At 42.9% G+C, this 23,870-nt stretch overlaps 1 protein-coding gene across 4 annotated transcripts in view; it reads right to left on the bottom strand.

Moving 5' to 3' along the window:
• ANKAR (ankyrin and armadillo repeat containing) overlaps nucleotides 1-23,870 on the bottom strand; it is a 126,612-nt gene that overhangs the window by 78,549 nt on the left and 24,193 nt on the right. For all 4 annotated transcript variants that reach the window (XM_066577111.1, XM_066577110.1, XM_066577112.1 and 1 more), the window contains exons 4-9: nucleotides 16,757-16,920; nucleotides 14,583-14,698; nucleotides 11,586-11,766; nucleotides 10,356-10,578; nucleotides 8,106-8,150; nucleotides 5,638-5,839 (exon numbers count right to left, since the gene is read on the bottom strand). In XM_066577111.1, coding sequence (XP_066433208.1) covers nucleotides 5,638-5,839; nucleotides 8,106-8,150; nucleotides 10,356-10,578; nucleotides 11,586-11,766; nucleotides 14,583-14,698; nucleotides 16,757-16,920 — 931 coding nt within the window. The remainder of the gene's footprint in view (nucleotides 1-5,637; nucleotides 5,840-8,105; nucleotides 8,151-10,355; nucleotides 10,579-11,585; nucleotides 11,767-14,582; nucleotides 14,699-16,756; nucleotides 16,921-23,870) is intronic.

The raw sequence follows: 23,870 nt of genomic DNA, 5'->3' as shown, positions 1-23,870 counted from the left end.
ATTTTTCAGCATACCTGTACACCCTGATCACCAATTTTGGTTTGCTTTCACGTATAAGGGAAGAAGGTATCCTTCACCAGAGTACCACAGGGTTATTGTGAGTCTCCTACAATTTTCTCCCAGGCTGTCGGCAAACTTAGCCCAGTTCCAACCTCCTAAAGGTAGTCAGCTACTACTGTATGTTGATGACTTACTGCTGGCAGCAGACAGTGAGGAGAATTGTAGAGAGGACACAGTTGCACTCTTGAGGTTTCTCTATGAGCAGGGCCATAAAGTAAATAGGAAAAAACTCCAATACTGTCAGCAAACAGTTAAAGGGGTTGTCCCGTGATAGCAAGTGGGGTTATGCACTTCTGTATGGCCATATTAATGCACTTTGTAATATACATCGTGCATTAAATATGAGCCATACAGAAGTTATTCACTTACCTGCTCCGCTGCTGGCGTCCCCGTCACCATGGTGCCGTCTAATTTCAGCGTCTAATCGCCCGATTAGACGCGCTTGCGCAGATGGGTCTTTTCCCTTCGGCTCGGTCCGGCACGAGCGGCGTTCTGGCTCCGCCCCCTTGTACGCATCATCACGTAGCTCCGCCCCGTCACATGTGCCGATTCCAGCCGTGTCCGGAGAACTAGGAACACCTCTTCCAAAGGTTCCTTTTGACGCCAATATTTACATTGACACTATCGGGGTCCCAAGGGGGGTACCGGACGAGTATAAGGCAAGGAATCAGATAGCTGCGGGGTTTGAGTCTCTTCTTGCATGGTGGGTAACGGTAAATAAAAATGAAGATTGGATTAATTATATATATTATAACCAACAGAGATTTGTTAATTATACAAGAGATGCAATCAAGGGCCTAGCGGAACAACTAGGACCTACCTCACTCATTGCATGGCAAAAGAGAATGGCTCTTGATATGTTGCTAGCAGAAAAAGGAGGAGTTTGTAAAATGATTGGAGGATATTGTTGTACTTTCATTCCTAATAACACAGCACCTGATGGTAGTGTTACTCGAGCACTGGAAGGGTTAAATGCATTATCAAATTAACTAGCTGAGAACTCTGGTATAGACAATCCATTCACAGACTGGTTGGAAAGCTTGTTCGGACACTGGTCACAAGTCATATACTCCACATTAGTCTCTATGTCAGTATTTGCCTCCATTCTAGTGCTCTGTGGTTGCTGCTGTATTCCATGTATCCGGGGACTGTTACAAAACCTTATTAACACTTCCATCACCAAAACTATGTTTCAAAATATACAAGATGACGAAGAACAAGATGGCTTACTGGGTCAGGTGACCACCTCTGTATGACAAGTGATGGTTAAAAGTTCTACGAAGAAAGCGCTATTTTACTTTGATGATTTTGAAGTGTGACATTTTGATTCCAGTGTGTCCTGATTGTACCGGAGGATCGCTCTAAATAACTGATTGACACTTCGATAAGTAAGATTTTATATCATGATGGACAATCATTTATATATGAAGAAAGGAGCATCAATCTCATAATAAATCAAGGCCAAGCTTCTCTTGGGGGCGGGCCTAATTATGGATACAATGGGTGGAAGAACTTTATATATATATATATATGCATCAATGTAATACTTTTATATGAAATAATTACATATTTAGTCTTGAAGTGTGAACCCAGACCTTCTGGTAATAAAGCTTCGGGCCTGATGAAGCCAGGGGGTCTGTGGTAGAGTCATTTTATATGTGTATTTACTATTATACTGTGTTGATGTATTGATCAAAAGTGGGGAATGTTAAGAAAATTGTAGATCAATGTATCAGTTAATTATTCTATATTGCATTGTAGACTAGAAATATATAGCATGATACTAGTATAAGTAGTGAAGGGGTTAAACGAACCCCTTCTATAGGCCTGCATGTCTTCTGAGGTAGACAGATAAGAGATAAGACAGTCTCCTAGACCACCCATGTATGAGGCCCACAGGAAATAGGATAGACTAAAAGACCCCCCCCCCCCCCCTTGCATTCCTTTCTCCTGAATTCATAACGGTTTTATTGTATGTTATAGTTACACCTTAAGAGGTGTAACTTATGGTAATCATTTTTGTTTTAGCCTATCATGTATTCTTATTAATCTTGGAGGTATATACTTTTGCTGTGATGTTATTTATGGTACATAAGCTTCAAACACCTTAGAATAAATTAGAAATCACTTGATACCGCACAGGCTGGTGTGATTTGTATTTCTCCTGGGTCCAGACTACTACACGGAATCTGATAGTCTTTTTCTTGGTAAACAAATTCTCTTCACACACTGCTTAAATAGGAGCAGAGCTACTTAGCACCAGGTGCTGACTGACATTAATCTTGCAACCACCACACCTTTCGGCTCCAGGAGAGGCAGGAATGCTGCCAAACCCTGGTCCGGCCTGAAAGCAAGGGGAAACCTCAGAACGGCTGCAACAGTACCTCCCCTTCTAGGAGGGGCCCCAGGACCCTTAAGATCAGGGCGACCAGGGTTTGATCTGTGAAATTTTTTGACTCGACGGGAGTCCAAAATGTGACTTATTACCAACTGCTCCTCCCCATCCGCTAGCACAGGAGACGGGGGTGGAGGGTCATTCCCAGGATCGATGAATCTTTTGAGCAGAGATTTGTGGAAAACATTGTTAATTTTTATCACCCAGGGAATTTCTAACCGGAAGGCCACCGCGTTAATCTTCTCAATTATTGTAAATGGACCGGTAAATCGCGGGCCCAGTTTAGCGGATGGTTGTTTGAGTTTTATATTTCTGGTAGACAACCAAACCAAGTCTCCGACACGGAATTCCGCCCCCTCTGGGCGGTGACTGTTAGCAACTCGCTTTCTCCGCTGAACTGCTCGCCGTAACTCTCTCTGGACCTCGGCCATAATAGGCCCAGAAGAATCCGGCTGCCCCAGTGCCGGAGCCGTAGCAACACACTTCTTCAATTTCTGAACCCTCTCAGGATCCATCTTAAAACCCTCTTGGGTATAAGCTTTGAGCGTCAGTCTCTCAGGAGGGGGTATGCGGCTCCTCGGGTGCTCGTAGTCAGGGAGAAGTTTAATAGCACAATCTCCCTGTCTGTGCGGTGGTAATTTGTCTGCCCCCACTGGGGGATACACCTCAGAGAGGTCAGCGATAACTTCCGGCAGCTCTTCTGCCTGAATAGAAGCTAGATCGACAGAAATGCAACCAGACAAACACCTAGGGCTCCATTTAACAATGTCCCCCTTCTCCCAGTCTACTACCGGGTTGTGTAGGCATAGCCAAGGCAGCCCCAAGACTACTTGCGAAGGGAGGGATTCTATGACATATAATGTTATAATCTCCATGTGGAACAGCCCAATTTTTAAACGGACGTTAGGCACACAAAACCTCAGACTTCTCTGCGATAGTGGAGCAGCATCAATGGCAGATACTGGAATGGGAAACTCCAGAGCCTTCATCTCTAAGCCTAAACGTCTGACCGTCTCCCAATGTATTAAATTAATACTAGCTCCACAATCCAGAAGGACTCTTATGGGATTGACCCCACTATCAGACAAGATCTCAGCAGGAAGCACCAGTCTGGAGGGTGATATCCAGGCAATTTGATGGCCTAGAGGGGCCCCCTCAGTAATCTCCCGGTCATCCAGTCCTGGCTGGCAATTATGACTAGGACAACACTGAGCCATACGACCAATGCGGTTACAGGAAAAGCATCGACCTTTACACTGTACTTTGTTCCCATTCCTAGCCCTGGCAGCTAGAAACCCCAACTGCATGGGCTCCTCCACATCCGCTGATAAGAAGCCAGAATCTGTGGAGAGTTCCTGATGTCTCTCCCTGATCCGTCTCCCAGCTTTGATAGCCAAAGACATGGCCTCATCAAGACTGCAGGGTACTGGATAACCTACCAGTACATTCTTGATTTTATTGGATAGACCCCAATGGAACTGGCTCTTTAAAGCAGGGTCATTCCACTGGGTTTCTGCTGCTCAACATCGAAACCCAGCACAATAATCTTCGACAGAGGAGTCTCCCTGTCGTAAACGTCTGATATTCCCTTCAGCCACCGATATCTTGTCTGGGTCGTCATAGATAAGACCCAATGCAGCAAAAAAGTCATCCACCGAGTCCAAGGCCTCAGACGTTGGGGGTAATGAAAAAGCCCATGCCTGCGGCGCCCGCTGCAGTCTGGACATGACAATGCCCACCTTCTGGGTGTCGTCCCCCAAAGACACTGGACGCAGTCTAAAGTAGAGCTTACAGGCATCCCGAAAGGATCCGAATTTCTACCTATCACCAGAAAAACGGTCGGGTCGCTCAATTTTTCGTTCCTTGCTGGGAACCTGCAGCGCAGTTTGTCGCTGTTTTATCTCAGCGAGCTCAGCAGCCAGCGTGCCAAGCTGGTGCGACAAAACCTCAAGGGGATTCATAGTAACAGCACAGAATCTCCCTGAGTAGGTAAGGGCTGGTCAATCTGTTGCGTCCTAAGAAAGTGCAACCTTAATAACATAAATCAAAGGCACAACTGTGCAGAAGGAAACAAAAACTAAAGGGCAATTCTCTCCCTATCGTCCCCTAACCCGGGAGGGGGCCCTGCCTACTCGGCAGACCGACCGCGCTGATAAGTGCGAGCCTGCACTTGAACCTGGGCCACTGACCAGTCCCTCACTGGGGGCCCTAGTACAAAACAAAAGGAGAAACAAAACCAAACCAAACAGTAAAAGAACTTAGCTTATCCAGCAGAGCTTCCACCACTCTGTGTTGCTCCGTCGCTGTCCAACATAGGACTGAAATGAATTGACGAGCACAGGAGTAACAGTTAGCACTGCCTAAATAGGAGCAGAGCTACTTAGCACCAGGTGCTGACTGACATTAATCTTGCAACCACCACACCTCTCAGCTCCAGGAGAGGCAGGAATGCTGCCAAACCCTGGTCCGGCCTGAAAGCAAGGCGGAAACCTCAGAACGGCTGCAACACTTACCTTCTCCTTTACCCCTTAATGACGCCGTTTTTTCTTTCTTGCTTTCAAAATAATCTAAACTTTTTTTATTTATCCATCACCGTAGATGTCTTAGGGTTGTTTTTTGTGGGACGCGTTGTACTGGTCAGTGGTACTACTTAATGTACCATAAGCCGGTAACATAATGGAAATTTCTAACTGGAGTGAAATGGAAAAAAAACCCAATTCCGCCATCTTTAAGGGGGTCTTGTTTCTACACTGCAGCAAAAATGACATGATAACTTTATTTTGTGGATCTGTACGATCACAAGGATATCACATTTATCATTAGTTTTAGTTTTATACACGCTTTATACACAAGCGGAAGAAGAGGTCACTGCACACAAGGGGCCTCCGAGAGCCTCTTATAGGACAAGGGGGGAACCACTTTTAGGGCTTCCGGTGACAAGACCGTCCATCTAATCACCACAACTCTCAGCATTTACAGATCTGTCTGAGATGGAACTGCAGGACGGGTTTTGCAGCAAACGACAACTTCTTCCAGGGATGGGGATGTTTTTGACAATGAGTGTATTTTTGCTTAGAAAATCAATGTTTTTGCTATGTAGTCTCTGCTATAGATTACTTGAATGATGTTTTTGTGAAACAAGAGCAGTTTTATGATTATTTGGGTAGTCCGTCATTACTTACTCAGCCGCTGTTTCCATCTCCAGTAAAGAAGAGTCTTTTCTGTAAAGCGCCCTTATACAAGTAACCGCACCATAAAAAGCTGCAAAATGTATGGCCGTCCAGCCGCGATGGTCGTACAACATGTAATCTGCCTTCAAGGAAAGAAGGCAGGAAAGCACTTCTAGGGAGCCGCACTGAGCAGCGATGTGTAAGGCGGTGAATCCTTAAAAATAGGGATAGGAAATGATCAATCATGTTATTCAGCAACGAAGAGAAAAGACAGCCATCTAACCATCCGCATACAGAGAGGCTGTCCCATCAGCCTTCAGTACATACACGGCCGTGCGTCTGGTGGCCCAGGGACTAGCGGATTTTTTTGGACTATAAAACGCACCCTGGGTTTAGACAACAGGAAAAGGGAAAAACTATTTCATACTAACTTAAACATCTCTGGGGTCTAACAAAGTGGAGGGGCTACCGGCATTAACTTTGGTCTTCTGGGATAGAAAATGGGGTTAACAGTGAACAATCAGCTCCAAATAAACCTAATGTCAAACAATGGCGCAAGCACATAAGTTCACATTATACACGGTACTACTGCACACACATTGTACAGCATACACACATCACTCTGAAGCATGCACAACTTTACAACATACACACATCACTCTGAAGCATACACAACTTTACAACATACACACAGCTCTGCAACATACATAACTCTGATACATGCGCGCACACAGCTCTGCAACATACATAACCCTGATACATGCGCGCACACAGCTCTGCAACATACATAACTCTGATAAATGCGCACACACAGCACTGCAACATACATAACTCTGATACATGCGCACACACAGCTCTGCAACATACATAACTCTGACACATGCGCACACACAGCTCTGCAACATACATAACTCTGATACATGCGCACACACAGCTCTACAACATACATAACTCTGATACATGCACACACACAGCTCTGCAACATACATAACTCTGATACATGCGCACACACAGCTCTGCAACATACATAACTCTGATACATGCACACACGCAGCTCTGCTACATGCGCGCACACACACCTCTGCAGACGACCTGTTAAACACTGATTTTATTACCGCTAAATCTCCCGCTACAAGTGTAGTAATACATGACCCCTCTAGCTGCTCCCTGGTCCCATGGTTATGACATCATCTACGGTCTGGCAGTCTATCTGTGTGTACGGAGGAGGACCTGCACCCCGAGGAAGATATGTAAGTGATCTCAGTGTTATCTTCTGGAGGGGATCGGGCAGGAGAGGAAGGACTGTGCAGCCACGGTATGTATGGCTGCAGAGTACTCATCGTGTTTGATCAGCGCTCGGATCATTAAGCAGCAGTCAGGAATCTCTGAATCTACTAGACCCCCCTGCCTCTGGACAATAAGGCGCAGGTTGTATCTTGCTGAAAACTGCATCTTATAGTCAGAAAAATACGGTACAATGCATTATAGTAAACAAAAATGATATATTACAGACTCTTGTTGCATCCCTCTGTGAGAACAGCATAAGATTGCGCTTTTCGTGCGGTGCGATGCAACTTTTACAGTAAGAAGTCCTACTGCCTGTCCCTAAAATAAGCCCTGGCTGCATTGAAAAAAAAAATAAAACAACACACTACCTAACAGGCGCTGTCCGCTCTGCTGCACTTCTCCCCCAAAGCTCCACGGCACTTATTTGTAGTCTTCAGCCAGCACTTCCTGGTCAGGGGGTTCAAAAATCCCGCCTCCAGGAAGCGCTGGCTCTGATTGGTTCTTAAGTGCCATGGCTCAGCCAATCACTGCAGCACTCAATGAACCAATCACAGGCATCTTGCATTGATGAGCGCGTGCATGCACATGTCCATAGTCCTCCTAAAATTCTGTCTCTACCAACTCTGGAGCACCTATAGCTTTTGATCTTCCTGGCCCAGTTGAAGATGCTTCTTGTTTGTCCTGACTTTCTTGTTTCTGACTCTTTCTATACTTGACTACCCTGCATTCTCCACTCCTGACCTCGGCTGGCAGTACTGAACATTCTCCTGTGTTACTTGCCTCGACTCCTGGCCTGTTTGCACCATACTGAACGACCTCTGTGTGCCCTGACCTCTGGACTGTCTCTAATTTTGAAGTATATGCTGCATGCCTCCACACATGGACTCCTCTGACTTTCACCTCTGATCACACCCTCACGTACCCCCCTTTGGTCTGTAGTTTCGTCAGCAGCCACATTACTGGGTCCACTTCTCATGTAATTGCCTGACGAGCCCACAGTGAAGACCAGATCCCAACTGTTGGGGTGAAAGGGTAAAGGCTGGGTTCCTCAGGTGTCATGGCGGGTTGACATCCGCTGGTTCTGGCACATATGCTTTGGTCTTCATGGTGTACAACTTTATTTTAGCTGAAAATGAATGTGCTCTAAACTAGAACAGCTATAAAACTTGTCGGAAGTCTTAAGTAAAGCTTACCTGTTTTTTTAGTAGGACTTTCCAAATTTTGAATGCTTTGTGCTCCTGTAATAACACATTTCTCAATTATTTGACATTAGAGGCAGAAATTTGATATAAAACAGAAAAGAAAATTAATTGCCACACTCTGGAGGTCACATATGTATATCGCTGTCATTTCCATGCATTGCAGCCCCCTGTCTGATGCTTATCAGGCACCATCTTGCTGTTGAGATTTCTCCCTGCTCACTTTCCCAATGCTTTGTTAACACTGCATCAGCACAACATCACAGGAGCAGCTAGAAACAGTACCATCTCTGCCTGCTGAGGGGAAGGTAAATTCTTCTAAATAAGCTACAGACTATAAGAGTACAGTCAGGAGGATGAGCTGTGATCTCCTTCATTTTAACTGTGTGACAGGAACCTCTGGAATTACAGTGGAAGGATGCATCACATGAATTGAGCTGACTGAAAAACTAATGCCCTAAAAGAGCATAAAGCCAAGTAATTCTTAGGTGGTCAGAATGAGATCACATGACCTACCTGAGGAGAAGGGCTTGGTTCTTGGAACAAACAATCCACTGCCAAACTCTATAAATATGTCCTTAGTGGAAGCTGGATGGAAGGTTGTCCTTGGATGGTACATGGTTCCAGCTACATTATCCCACATAGATCCTGAGGCCTCGCTATTATGTTTTAGGGGGCGTAGCCTGGAGGGCACAATGTACCATACATGGTGGGAGTGCCCAGCTGCCCATAAATTCTGGATATTTATCACGATTTATTTGGTAGCAAATATTTATTTAAATAAAAGTCCAACAGAAGCCGCATTAACTGTCCCAATATCCAGTGTTCAGAAAAACACTAAAAAGTTAACCCCTTTGTGACCACCAATACGCCTTTTTTTTTTTTTTACAGCGGTCACAAATAGGCTTTAAACCTACAGATACATTTTTTTAGGGTGGTGGCTTGGCTGACCACTAGGAACAGAGAAACTCCAGATCCTTGCAGTTTAACTCCTTACATGCCACAATCAAGAGCAACTGCGGCCTGTAAGCGGATGACAGTAGGAGGAAGATCCTTCTGTCACCCATCAGCACCCCGCAGTGTAAACGCTAGATAATAATTGGTTTCCGTGGTAGCCAGCAGCCTGACAAAGGCATCTATGTCTGCCATGATAAAGTCCATTTACACACACAGATGATCGCTCAAAATTCGTCAGAAACTGACAGTTTTGAGTGATCATTTTGCATTAAATACTAATTGGCTAATCAGCCCATTAGTAGCTAACTAGCTTCAGGTGTATGTATTTAGAGAAAAGCGGTTGGTCTGTTCTCTAAATACATTGCTTTTGTTCTGTCGTGGGCTGCCGGCTGCATACAATACTATCAGCGCTTCCCGTGGAGAACACAGCTTACTATCGCTCTTATCAGGGACCACGGTTTTTATGCTGAGGTGAACTCAGCGATGGACAAAGAGTGCACGGTAAGCGCATTAATCGCTGCGTGTAAATCAGCCTTAACTCAGCTTATAAGGTCCCGCCTCCCGCAGAATCGATTAGGCTGCTGTCATACACTTAGTAGAATGTACTATCTAAGTGTTTGATTAATCATATCTTCAAGTCCCATTCAGGGACTAAAAAAACTGTCAAAAAAGTTCAATAAAGTTTGATTTAAAGAAAAAAAACAATAAAAAAAAATTCCTTACAAAAACCCATTTTAAATCGGTAAAATACCCCCCCAAATAAAAAAAACAACCCATAATAGGTATGACCCCATCCGTAAGTAATCAAATGCTAAAAATATTTAGTGATTTATCTCGCACAGTGAATTTTACAGATCACAGAATAAAGTTAACCATTTATTTTTGCTGCACTGTGTATGTTGTAGAGAAAAAAAAGACCTTCCCAAAATTGGAGAAATTGTTTTTTTTTTTCCATATCACCCCACTTAGGGCTCATTCATATTAGCGTTCATGAGTTCCTTTTTCCTGCTCCATTCAGGGAACAAGAATACTGCGCTGCCTGGCTGAGGGGATCTGTCTTATGACTATAATGGGGTTTTCTCAATTTCCAGAATTGGACGGAATTCACAGCCAGATTGCTGCGCTATTTTGTCCTGGAAATCAGCAATGGAGGTTCTGAACGGAACCTCAAACGGTGACGAAGACGAGCCCTTAGAAATGTCCGCCCTCCGACACTGAGGCGGGGTGTGTGGAGCAGGCCCTCGCCCTCAGCCCCCTCCACACCAGCTCTAAGTATATAACACGTACCTTCCGGTAAATGATGATCACTTCTTCGTTGATTCAAACTGAAGCCAGCCTTGGCCAACTGTGAAACAATGGCTACCCTATTATGTAGAGCCGCCATATGTAAGATGGAATAGCCAGATTCGTCAAGGACATTCAATCCAGAAATCGGTGTTTTGCGGCAGTATGTATAGAAGATGGCGGCCAGTCCTCGCTCCGCCGCAACTTTCAGTCCACAATGTAAATTCTACAATACAACACTGAATTAGGAGCCACGATAACTTGTAACATTTATGTCCACCATCTATGTGGTTCAGACATATGCCGCTGTGCTGTAAGCTCTTAACTAACCTGTTAGTATGTTCTTGGCGTGTGGGTGGCAACCAACACAAACACAGGGAGAACATACAAACTCCATGCAGATGTTGCTCTTGCTTTGATTTTAAGCTAAGGTTCCTGCACTGCAAGGAAACAGCGCTAACCACTGAGCCACCGTTGTGCGTAATGTAAGAGTTAGTTGATTGTGCTTCTTTAAGCCCTTTGCTACCATCCTATGTGTTGTGTAGATGAGTCCGAACTGCAGATGCACCGCATGGGTGTGTTTCTTCCACTATGCGAGCCAGCAATCACATGACCGCTGGGTGACCCCTTTTACAGCAAAGCTGCAGAGTCCTAGCAGATCCTAATCAGCTCTGCCAGTGACTATTGTCACTACACTGTGATGTTCTTCCCTATGGATGCCACAGCTACAGTGGAAAATTGTAAGAAAAAAAAAGACCATGTGTACCCCACAGAAACAAGACCTTCCTAAAAATCGCAGAATTGTTTTCCCATTTCACTCGACTTAGCTTTTTTTTAAATGTTTTGCAGTACATTATTTAGTACCATTGAAAAATACAACTCGTGCTGCAAAAAACAAGCCCTCATACAGTGACGTTGATGGATAAATATAAGAGTTATGATTTTTGAGTGGGGAGGAAAAGCCGAAAATGGAATTTAAAAAAAGGGCCGAGTCCTTAAGGGGTTAAAACCAACCCAGAAATGAGAAGAGACCTCTGGGCGGCTCCCCACTGGCTTCTCTCTACACCCAGCTCGATTGACCGATCTCTCCCTATACATAAATAAATCTGTAAAGAGCTCTCAGTCCAGCAGAGCCGGGCATGCGGGAGCCAGTGGGGAGCCGCTCAGATGATACTTCTTAAAAATCTCCACTTAAGATGTGTACAACAGTCTCAGACTCCCCCCAGGACTTACCTTACACTTAATGGCCTTTTTATAGCCAAATCGTTTCTTGAACTGATCGTGAAGCTGGATATCGCTTAATGGAAGCCTTTTGGGTTTTAAGGTATTTACAATGCCATTAATAACTCCCCACCATTGTTTCTTCAGTGTTGTTTGGTAAAAATCTTCAAAATGAATTAAAAGGATGTAATAACTACAAGAAAACAAAGCCATTTAAACAAGACCATTATTAAAGTACGAGCTGAACAGAAGAGGTATTTTACAAACATTAAAGGAGATGTCCCGCGCCGAAACGGGTTTTTTTTTTTTTAAACCCCCCCCCCGTTCGGCGCGAGACAACCCCGATGCAGGGGTTAAAAAAACCACCCGCACAGCGCTTACCTGAATCCCGGCGGTCCGGTGACTTCAATACTTACCGCTGAAGATGGCCGCCGGGATCCTCTATCTTCGTGGACCGCAGCTCTTCTGTGCGGTCCACTGCCGATTCCAGCCTCCTGATTGGCTGGAATCGGCACGTGACGGGGCGGAGCTACACGGAGCCCCATAGAGAACAGCAGAAGACCCGGACTGCGCAAGCGCGGCTAATTTGGCCATCGGAGGCCAAAAATTAGTCGGCACCATGGAGACCAGGACGCTAGCAACGGAGCAGGTAAGTAAAAAACTTTTTATAACTTCTGTATGGCTCATAATTAATGCACAATGTATATTACAAAGTGCATTATTATGGCCATACAGAAGTGTATAACCCCACTTGCTGCCTCGGGACATCTCCTTTAATGAATGAGTATTAAGTCAATGCAGTGCGCTCTGCCAAGAGGTAGTGATGGCCGAAACTAGGACAAGGTTCAAAAAACGTCGAGGTGCTTACAGAATAATAGCATTGGGGGTTATAGTTAAATGGACAGTAACTTTTCAGAAAACACCTGCTTATGTAATAGCCTTATATTAGATCTCAATCTTGTAAAACGTTTCCATTCATTTCTTGCCACTATACATCAAGGTGGAAGTGCAGCTCTTCTGCAGTCCACTGCTTGTCGTTAGGCATTCAGCTTCTTTAGTAAGTAGGACATCTTCTTAGCTGTGGGGGAGGGGTTTTCTTCACAGTCTCCTATCCCTGCACTCAAACTTATCTCAGATCTGCAGTCAGTGTGGAAGTTATCTGAGTCTTTTTAACCTAGAAAGGATGAACTTGATGGACCTGTGTCGGTTTTCAACCTATGTATATATACACTGAACGATCACTGCATTAGGAACAGCTGACAAATAAAATCTTGTGAGCAGTAATGCGGTACCCTGTGATGGCCGCGTCACAATCTGCTCTCAGATAATGTGCTGACTCTCCTCTGCACAGCAGAAGGTAACACTTGGCAGTCATGGGTAAACGGGGTGACTTGATTGACTTTGATGGTGTGGTGGCCGTATTTCTGAGACAGTCATACTTCTTGGCTGTTCCTGAACCATGGTATCAAGAGTGTACAAAGACTGGTTGAGCCATGAACAGACATCCGACAGGAGATCACACAGCAGCAGGCCACGCGTGGTTGATCATAGAGGTGAGCATCGACTGGCACTTCTGATATCACAGCTACAATTTGCCACATTGGACCTATTGCCTGGCAGTACAACAGCAGAGGGGATGGATAAATTTCCACAGTGACCATGTGGTGTACCTAGTGTCTACTGTGGTTCAGTAACCAAAGACCCACAAGGGTGCCCCTAATGACTCCGAATCATGTTTTCCTAGCTTAACCTAAGACCGTTGGTCATCATACCACAATCCTTAAATGGTGAAGGCTACCGGGACCTGTTAGCTGACCATCTGCATCCATATCTTCAGCCTTCCCCAACCACAGTGCCATCTTTCAACAAGATAACGTTCTGTGTCATTGAGCTCGGATCACTAGGGAGTGGTTGGAGAAACATGACAATGACTTCTCCAGACTGGCTTGACCCCCAAACTCACCAGACTGTAGCCGCATTGAACATGTTTGGGATATGCTGAAAAGGGCTGTGAGATCTGCTCCTACTTATCTGCAAAACGTGCACCAACTGATGAGGTTGCTGCAGCGGGCATTGGGCAAATGGGGCAGTGTGGGAGAGCCCAAAAAGGTGGACCAACCCTTTATTGAGTAGGTGTTTCTAATGGAGCAATCATTCAGTTTATATCCAAGAACACATGGCCTTCTCTATAAGATATAGTAGTCATTCAGTTGGAGAGGTACGTGATACCTATACTGTCAGAGGGATCGCCACTTAGATTACAGTATGTCTGAAATTAATCCAGCCGTTCCACATTTTGTCATATTTAGACTAGGCTGGAAATTTACTGAGCCCAACATTTCCAACACGGGGCTTGGTGCGCTTTTCCCCAGCAGACGGTATGCTGCATACATGGAGCTGCGTCTAGTACTAGGCGCAGCTCCGTGTGCCCTCACAGATGGTCCTGGTCCTGACAAGGTGCACATTTCTGGCATAATTTATGCCAATTTGTGGAGTTAATTATTAGAGATGAGCGAGCGTACTCAGAAAAGCACTACTCGCTCGAGTAATTTGCTTTATCCGAGTATCGCTGTGCTCGTCCCTGAAGATTCGGGTGCCGCTGCGGCTGACAGGTGAGTCGCAGCGGGGAGCAGGGGAGAGCGGGCGGGAGAGAGGGAGAGAAAGATCTCCCCTCCGTTCCTCCCCGCTCTCCCCTGCAGCTCCCCGCTCCGTGCCGGCACCCGAATCTTCAGGGACGAGCACAGCGATACTCGGATAAAGCAAATTACTCGAACGAGTAGTGCTTTTCCGAGTACGCTCGCTCATCTCTATTAATTATACATAAATCTGTCGGCCCGTCCTGAAAGGCCTTGCCCACTTTTCAGAAAATTTAGAGACTTTTTTATGCCAGAAAACTGACCTAAAGTCTTCATAAATGTCCCCCTATGTGTATAAACAAGTTTTACCGAAAAATAATATATCAAACAAAACCTGAATCTACTAACGAACATTTTATAGGACAACACCTGCCTCTTTTCCCCACATTCTATTACAGGAATAGGATAGTGATCTCTGTAAGTGGTGTCAGGGATGAGGAGTTGGTGAAGGTGCTCTGTGGCCACGTTATAGATATCTTTATAGGCGCTCTGAAAGAAGGAAGAGGGTTATTACACACCTATACGACTAGTGATCACAAGTCCATACTATAACAACATAAATAATGGTGTGTGATAAGACAAATAAACAGTCCATGGAAGGGTGCATTTACACTGCAAAGGTGATCACTCAAAAGATGGCTTTTGAGCGACCATTTTGCATAAACTACTACTTGGTACTAATGCCTATTAGTAGGAAGTAGCAGTGTGTGAGCGGCAGGGAGCTGTAATCAGGGAATAGACCACCCGCTGTTTTCTGATTACTTTCACTTTGATCTGCCAGTGGAGCTAATAGCTAAGAACAGCTGATACAATGTTATCAGCTGTAATTAGCTCTCTGACGGCAGAACACAGCGTGCGGTCCTGCTTGTTAGCTGTTCTGCTGAACGATGGTTTTCAAGCAGAACTGAAAACCGTTGTTCGGCATAAAACTGAAAGATGGACGCATTTAGACACAACGATTATCACTCAAAAGATGGCTTTTGAGTGAATTTCAAGCGATAATCGTTGTGTTTAAATGAGCCTTTAGACTTCCTTCACACAGTTTGTGTTGTATCTTTTTACCTTGTAAAAACACCACAAATTTTACATGTTTTTTTTTAATATATGTCTTTAGGGTGGTGTTTAGAGATGAGCGAATATACTCATTTCGAGTAATTACTCGATCGAGCACCGCGATTTTTGAGTACTTCCGTACTCGGGTGAAAAGATTCGGGGGGCGCCGGGGGGCGACGTGGCGGAGCGGATGGTAGCAGCGGGGAACAGGGGGGAGCCCTCTCTCTCTCCCTCTCCCCCCCCACTCCCCGCTGCAACCCCCCACTCACCCACGGCGCCCCCTGAATCTTTTCGCCCGAGTACGGAAGTACTCGAAAATCACGGCGCTCGGGCGAAAAAGGGGCATGGCCGAGTTGGTTCGCTCATCTCTAGTGGTGTTCCTTTATAACTGTTTTAATAATTGAAAAAAATGTAATGTCTTTGGAAAAAAAAAGAGTAGTGCAGTAAAAAAAAAACCTATACGTTTGGTATCACAGTAATCGCACCGACCCATAAAATAAAGCTATCATGTCGCTTTTGTTGCAGTTTGTGCGCCGCACAAACGACGCACTGAAAGATGGCAGAATGTAGTTTTTTTTTCATTTTGCTCCACTTAGAATTTTGTAAAAGTTTTTCAGTACATTTTATGGTACATTAAATAGCACCACTAAAAAATACAACTCGTCCCGCAAAAAACAACAAGCCCTCATGCAGCGACGTCGATGGATAAATAAAGGAGTTACGATTTTTTTGAAGGAAAAAACGAAAATGGAAAAAGAAAAAGGGGCCGCGTCATTAAGGGGTTAATGTGGTTTGCCATGTTTTCCTCCTTTTGAGCTGAGGCAGCATTAATAATCTGTTTTGCCTCCTTCTGTCTAGTTTTATACAATTCTCTGTCAGCCACATTTCCAGTTTCTTCAAACCTCTTATAAGCTGACCTCATATCTTTCACCACATTACTAACTTCTCCAGTGATCCTGAGGGATTTCTTTTTCTTTTTCCTCGTTTGTTTAGCATAAAGTTTAGTTGCCTTTAGGATGGCCACAGATATTAATAGTGCACACTGGGCCCGCACCACTACTGTTTTATTCTACCTTGTTAATAATTTTTTTTAAAAACCTATAGGCTCCACGCATACGGGCGGAAATTCTGCGGGGGGATTTCCTGCAGAATTTCCACCGTGGACGCCTGCATAGGATTGCATCTAACAGAGGCCCGCACAGAAATGTCTCTCCCGGCGCCCGAGCTCCGCTCTGCGCATGCTCCGGCTGGCCGGCAGATCAAAGAGCCGCAGCCACGGGAGCAGGTGAGACCCGCACTGGTCCCTGCAGGGGCTCAGGTCGGGTCCCGCTGCGAAAATTCTCGCTGCGGGATCCGACCCGGCCGTCTGTAGGCAGCCATATCCTGATCATTAAGACCCAAAACACCCCGTTTATCAAGGGGTTTAGAGAGTTTTCCGTAATCATGTTATAGAGCATGTGATATTTGAAAATAAACCAAGAAACTTTCCAATACCTTTACGTCTTGTGGGACATTTTCAAGTGGTGGAGTTCCTAAGTCAAATTCTATTCCTCCATGCAGATGAAAATATTCACCTGGTGAATACTGGAAATGCTGACACTTGTAGTGTTCTCCAAGCAGGAGTGGCGGCAGTTCACGCTCCGTTTTCACTTTATCATCTGCAAAATAATGAAAACCATTTTCTGTTATACAAGATGAAAATATATGGACTAACATCCTCAATCTAGCCCCTAAATCTTTGCTTACAGGGTGCAGGATGCATCGTCACCTTCTATGGGGAGAATAAAGGATTTCCACTATTTTACAGCACTGGCCAGTTAACAATAAGCTGTGTATAGATATACATCACTGAGAAAAAATAGTTAGTGTATAAAGTTCCTAAACTTTGTTAAGACTCAATAAAATGTAGTGATCAAACTCAGTGCTGAATACTTAAAAACAGACTTACAACAAAGTATACAAAAACATCTATGTTCCGCTTCTATCCCCTCAGTCATGCGCTGTAGAAGTAAACGGACTGCAGAGAGAGGAGGTAATCATATATCGGACAATATCCCCTCTTCCACTTCTTCAATCATCACTAGTTTGTCAGTCCATGGATTAGGGAAAGAAGGTATTAGAAAAAGCTGTAATGACTCAGTAAACCATCCAACACATTTCCACCAATGTTGGTTTCATCAGAGGTCTTTATCGATCAGGTTATTGATAGTTTATAATACTACCACTTTTAGATGTCTTTGAAGTCATCTGGGCCGGAAAACAGCTAATCAGCATGGATTCCGGTCGGCAGACCCCCGGTGATCTACTATTGGTGGACTGTCCTGCAGATAGGCCCATCAGTCATCTGCGACTGGACAACCCCTTTAACTCATTAAGGACAAAGCGCTGTAAATTTACGGCGCTTGGTCCTGGGCTTTATTTCTAGTTGATAGTAAAAAATACGACAAGGATTAAAGCCCCTTCATCTGCAATCAATTAGAAGCAGGTCCGTTTGTCAGCTGTGGGTCACAGCTGAGATCCCGAAGGAGAACGCAGGACTGGTTTTTAACCCCTTCTGCCTTCTCCTTTCCCTAGTACACAACGCTCAATGAGCGCTATGTACTAACAAGTGAAAGTGTTTCTTCCACTACACGAGCTGGCAGTCACAGGCTTGATAAAGACTCACCTAGTCGAAACGTCGCCATTTTTATGAAGCAATAAATCTTTTTTCCATTTTACTACACAATTGATGCTGCTACTTCATTGCTAGTCACGTGACCGCCAGGATATCCTGGCACAGCAGAGCTGCAGGGTCCTAGTAGACCCTGATCAGCTCTGCCAGTGACTATTGTCACTACAGGGAATGTTTTCTCGGTAACTGGGGCTCCTGTGGATGCCCCAGCTACAGTGGGAAAGTGTCAAATAAAAAAAAACAAAAAACATGTGAATGTCCCCCAAAGGTCTTATATGACGTCACAGGGGACATAGATAGTATGAAAAATAATGACATAAATAAGTAAAATAAAATTACAGAATAAAATAAAAATATATATACATAAAAAAGAAAATGACCCAAAGCCGACGCCAACCAAAACCGTCACATGTGCCCTGTAATCCAAAACCACACATATTATAAATAAAAAACATCCAAAACAAAATGAGGAACCCGTTCCCATACTTTATATTAGCGTAAATATACAAATTTAAAAAAAAGAACTATAAATTTTTAAAAAATCATTTTTTTAGCTTTTTACCCCCAATAAAACTAAAAAACAGAAGAAAAAAAAGTCGGTGAAAAAGATATTTAAAAAAATAGCCCTATATGTCACAGAAAAAAATGCAGCAAAAATAATTTTGATAGCCAAAGGAAAAAACCTAGGGTAGTTTAACCACCATATGGGTAAAATCCCTAAAAAGTGTCTGGTCTTAAAGGTACAAAACAGCCTGGTCCTTAATGCAGAAGGGCCGGTAACCAACAAAGTTACACTATGTGAGAGACTATAGGAAGTGGTTCCAATTTGGCCAGTAATGTATATCTATATATATAAAGCTGAAAGCCCTCACTGACTGACTCACTGACTGACTCGCCAAAAATTCTCCAACTTCCCAATGTCGTAGAAACATGAAATTTGGTGCAAACATAGATTATCTCCAAAATAGGAAAAGAAATTGGGTCCCAACTCAATTATTCAATTCTAGCGCAAAAGAATTGGCGTCGAAATTTTACATACGGAATCTAAATCTGTCACTTTCCAATGCCATAGAAACGTGAAATTTGGCCCGATGATTGATTATCTCATAAATGGGAAAAGTTAATGGGTCCCAACTCGATTATTCAATTCTATGCGCAAAAGAATTAGCGTCCAAATTTTACGTACGGAATCTAATTCTCTCACTTCCCAGTGTTATAGAAACTCGAAATTTGGCAGAAGCATTGATTATGTCATAAATAGGAAAAGCTAATGGGTCCCAACTCGATTATTCAATTCTATACGCAAAAGAATTGGCGTCCAAATTTTAAGTGCGGAATGTCATTTTCTCACTTTCCGGTGTCATAGAAACGGGAAATTTGGCACGAGCATTGATTATGTCATAAATAGGAAAAGCTAATGGGTCCCAACTCCATTATTCAATTCTATGCGCAAAAGAATTAGCGTCCAAATTTTACGTGCGGAATGTAATTTTCTCACTTTCCAGTGTCATAGAAGCGGGAAATTTGGCACGAGCATTGATTATGTCATAAATAGGGAAAGCTAATGGGTCCCAACTCCATTATTCAATTCTATGCGCAAAAGAATTAGTGTCCAAATTTTACATACGGAATCTAAATCTGTCACTTTCCAATGTCATAGAAACGTGAAATTTGGCCCGAGCATTGATTATCTTATAAATGGGAAAAGTTAATGGGTCCCAACTTGATTATTCAATTCTATGCGCAAAAGAATTAGCGTCCAAATTTTACGTACGGAATCTAATTCTCTCACTTCCCGGTGTTATAGAAACTCGAAATTTGGCAGGAGCATTGATTATGTCATAAATAGGAAAAGCTAATGGGTCCCAACTCGATTATTCAATTCTATGCGCAAAAGAATTGGCATCCAAATTTTAAGTGCGGAATGTAATTTTCTCACTTTCCGGTGTCATAGAAATGGGAAATTTGGCACGAGCATTGATTATGTCATAAATAGGAAAAGCTAATGGGTCCCAACTCGATTATTCAATTCTATGCGCAAAAGAATTAGCGTCCAAATTTTACATGCGGAATGTAATTTTCTCACTTTCCTGTGTCATAGAAACGGGAAATTTGGCACGACCATTGATTATGTCATAAATAGGGAAAGCTAATGGGTCCCAACTCCATTATTCAATTCTATGCGCAAAAGAATTAGCGTCCAAATTTTATGTACGTAATCTAATTCTCTCACTTCCTGATGTCATTTTATATGAAGGAAACGTCGCATGGTTACCTCCACGTGGTGTTTCCTGGGTAACGCAGAGAACTATGCAAAATGGTGAACATATGTTTTTCCTCAGTATCTCTAAAGTAACCACGACTTCATAAGATTTTCCGTTTGAACACCAGATAAACACCAGTACCAAATTAACTCGGGCGAAGCCGGGTATATCAGCTAGTCTATATATATAAAGCTGAAAGCCCTCACTGACTCACTGACTGACTGACTCACTGACTGACTCGCCAAAAGTTCTCCAACTTCCCAATGTCGTAGAAACATGAAATTTGGCGCAAGCATAGATTATCTCCAAAATAGGAAAAAAAATTGGGTCCCAACTCAATTATTCAATTCTAGCGCAAAAGAATTGGCGTTGAAATTTTACATACGGAATCTAAATCTGTCACTTTCCAATGTCATAGAAACGTGAAATTTGGCCCGAGCATTGATTATCTTATAAATGGGAAAAGTTAATGGGTCCCAACTTGATTATTCAATTCTATGCGCAAAAGAATTAGCGTCCAAATTTTACGTACGGAATCTAATTCTCTCACTTCCCGGTGTTATAGAAACTCGAAATTTGGCAGGAGCATTGATTATGTCATAAATAGGAAAAGCTAATGGGTCCCAACTCGATTATTCAATTCTATGCGCAAAAGAATTGGCATCCAAATTTTAAGTGCGGAATGTAATTTTCTCACTTTCCGGTGTCATAGAAATGGGAAATTTGGCACGAGCATTGATTATGTCATAAATAGGAAAAGCTAATGGGTCCCAACTCGATTATTCAATTCTATGCGCAAAAGAATTAGCGTCCAAATTTTACATGCGGAATGTAATTTTCTCACTTTCCTGTGTCATAGAAACGGGAAATTTGGCACGAGCATTGATTATGTCATAAATAGGGAAAGCTAATGGGTCCCAACTCCATTATTCAATTCTATGCGCAAAAGAATTAGCGTCCAAATTTTATGTACGTAATCTAATTCTCTCACTTCCTGATGTCATTTTATATGAAGGAAACGTCGCATGGTTACCTCCACGTGGTGTTTCCTGGGTAACGCAGAGAACTATGCAAAATGGTGAACATATGTTTTTCCTCAGTATCTCTAAAGTAACCACGACTTCATAAGATTTTCCGTTTGAACACCAGATAAACACCAGTACCAAATTAACTCGGGCGAAGCCGGGTATATCAGCTAGTCTATATATATAAAGCTGAAAGCCCTCACTGACTCACTGACTCACTGACTGACTCGCCAAAAGTTCTCCAACTTCCCAATGTCGTAGAAACATGAAATTTGGCGCAAGCATAGATTATCTCCAAAATAGGAAAAGAAATTGCATCCCAACTCGATTATTCAATTCTAGCGCAAAAGAATTGGCGTCGAAATTTAACGTACATAATCTAAATCACTCACTTCCCAATGTCATAGAAACGGGAAATTTGGCACGAGCATTGGATATGTCATAAATAGGAAAAGCTAATGGGTCCCAACTCGATTATTCAATTCTAGCGCAAAAGAATTGGCGTTGAAATTTTACGTGCGGAATGTAATTTTCTCACTTTCCGGTGTCATAGAAACGGGAAATTTAGCAGGAGCATTGATTATGTCATAAATAGGAAAAGCTAATGGGTCCCAACTCGATTATTCAATTCTATGCGCAAAAGAATTAGCGTCCAAATTGTACGTACGGAATCTAATTTTCTCACTTTCTGGTGTCATACAAACATGAAATTTGGCACGAGCATTGATTATGTCATAAATAGGAAAAGTTAATAGGTCCCAACTTGATTATTCAATTGTAGCGCAAAAGAATTGGCGTCCAAATTTTACGTGCAGAATGTAATTTCTTCACTTTCCAGTGTCATAGAAACAGGAAATTTGGCACGAGCATTGATTATGTCATAAATAGTAAAAGCTAATGGGTCCCAACTCCATTATTCAATTCTATGCGCAAAAGAATTAGCGTCCAAATTTTACGTACGGAATGTAATTTTCTCACATTCCGGTGTCATAGAAACGGGAAATTTGGCACGAGCATTGATTATGTCATAAGTAGGAAAAGCTAATGGGTCCCAACTCGATTATTCAATTCTATGCGCAAAAGAATTAGCGTCCAAATTTTACGTGTGGAATGTAATTTTCTCACTTTCCGGTGTCATAGAAACGGGAAATTTGGCACGAGCATTGATTATGTCATAAATAGAAAAAGTTAATAGGTCCCAACTCCATTATTCAATTCTAGCGCAAAAGAATTGGCGTCGAAATTTTACGTGCGGAATGTAATTTTTTCACTTTCCGGTGTCATAGAAACAGGAAATTTGGCACGAGCATTGATTATGTCATAAATAGTAAAAGCTAATGGGTCCCAACTCCATTATTCAATTCTATGTGCAAAAAATTAGAGTCTAAATTTTACGTGCGGAATGTAATTTTCTCACTTTCTGGTGTCATAGAAACGGGAAATTTGGCACGAGCATTGATTATGTCATAAATAGGGAAAGCTAATGGGTCCCAACTCCATTATGCAATTCTAAGCGCAAAAGAATTAGTGTCCAAATTTTATGTACGTAATCTAATTCTCTCACTTCCTGATGTCATTTTATATGAAGGAAATGTTGCATGGTTACCTCCACGTGGTGTTTCCTGGGTAACGCAGAGAACTATGCAAAATGGTGAACATATGTTTTTCCCCAGTATCTCTAAAGTAACCACGACTTCATAAGATTTTCCGTGTGAACACCAGATAAACACCAGTACCAAATTAACTCGGGCGAAGCCGGGTATATCAGCTAGTTTATATATATAAAGACGAAAGCCCTCACTGACTCACTCACTGACTGACTGACTCACTGACTGACTGACTCGCCAAAAGTTCTCCAACTTCCCGATGTCGTAGAAACATTAAATTTGGCACAAGCATAGATTATCTCCAAAATGGGAAAAGTAATTGGGTCCCAACTCGATTATTCAATTCTAGCGCAAAAGAATTGGCGTCGAAATTTTACGTACATAATCTAAATCTCTCACTAACCATTGCCATAGAAACTTAAAATTTGGCACGGGCATTGATTATGACATAAATAGGAAAAGTTAATGGGTCCCAACTCGATTATTCAATACTATGCACAAAAGAATTAGCGTCCAAATTTTATGTTCGGAATCTAATTCTCTCACTTCCCGGTGTTATAGAAACTCGAAATTTGGCAGGAGCATTGATTATGTCATAAATAGGAAAAGCTAATGGGTCCCAACTCGATTATTCAATTCTATGCGCAAAAGAATTAGCGTCCAAATTTTACGTACAGAATCTAATTTTCTCACTTTCCGGTGTCATAGAAACAGGAAATTTGGCACGAGCATTGATTATGTCATATGTAGGAAAAGTTCGTAGGTCCCAACTCGATTATTCAATTCTAGCGCAAAAGAATTGGCGTCGAAATTTTACGTGTGGAATGTAATTTTTTCACTTTCCGGTGTCATAGTAACGGGAAATTTGACACGAGCATTGATTATGTCATAAAAAGGAAAAGCTAATGGGTCCCAACTCGATTATTCAATACTAGCGCAAAAGAATTGGCGTCGAAATTTTACGTGCGGAATGTAATTTTTTCACTTTCCGGTGTCATAGAAACGGGAAATTTGGCACGAGCATTGATTATGTCATAAATA

This window comes from Eleutherodactylus coqui, chromosome 8 (assembly GCF_035609145.1).
Source record: "Eleutherodactylus coqui strain aEleCoq1 chromosome 8, aEleCoq1.hap1, whole genome shotgun sequence".
NCBI classification, from domain to species: domain Eukaryota; kingdom Metazoa; phylum Chordata; class Amphibia; order Anura; family Eleutherodactylidae; genus Eleutherodactylus; species Eleutherodactylus coqui.
The sequence above is the reverse complement of the archived record's forward strand: the minus strand, read 5'-3'. Positions and strand labels throughout refer to the sequence as shown.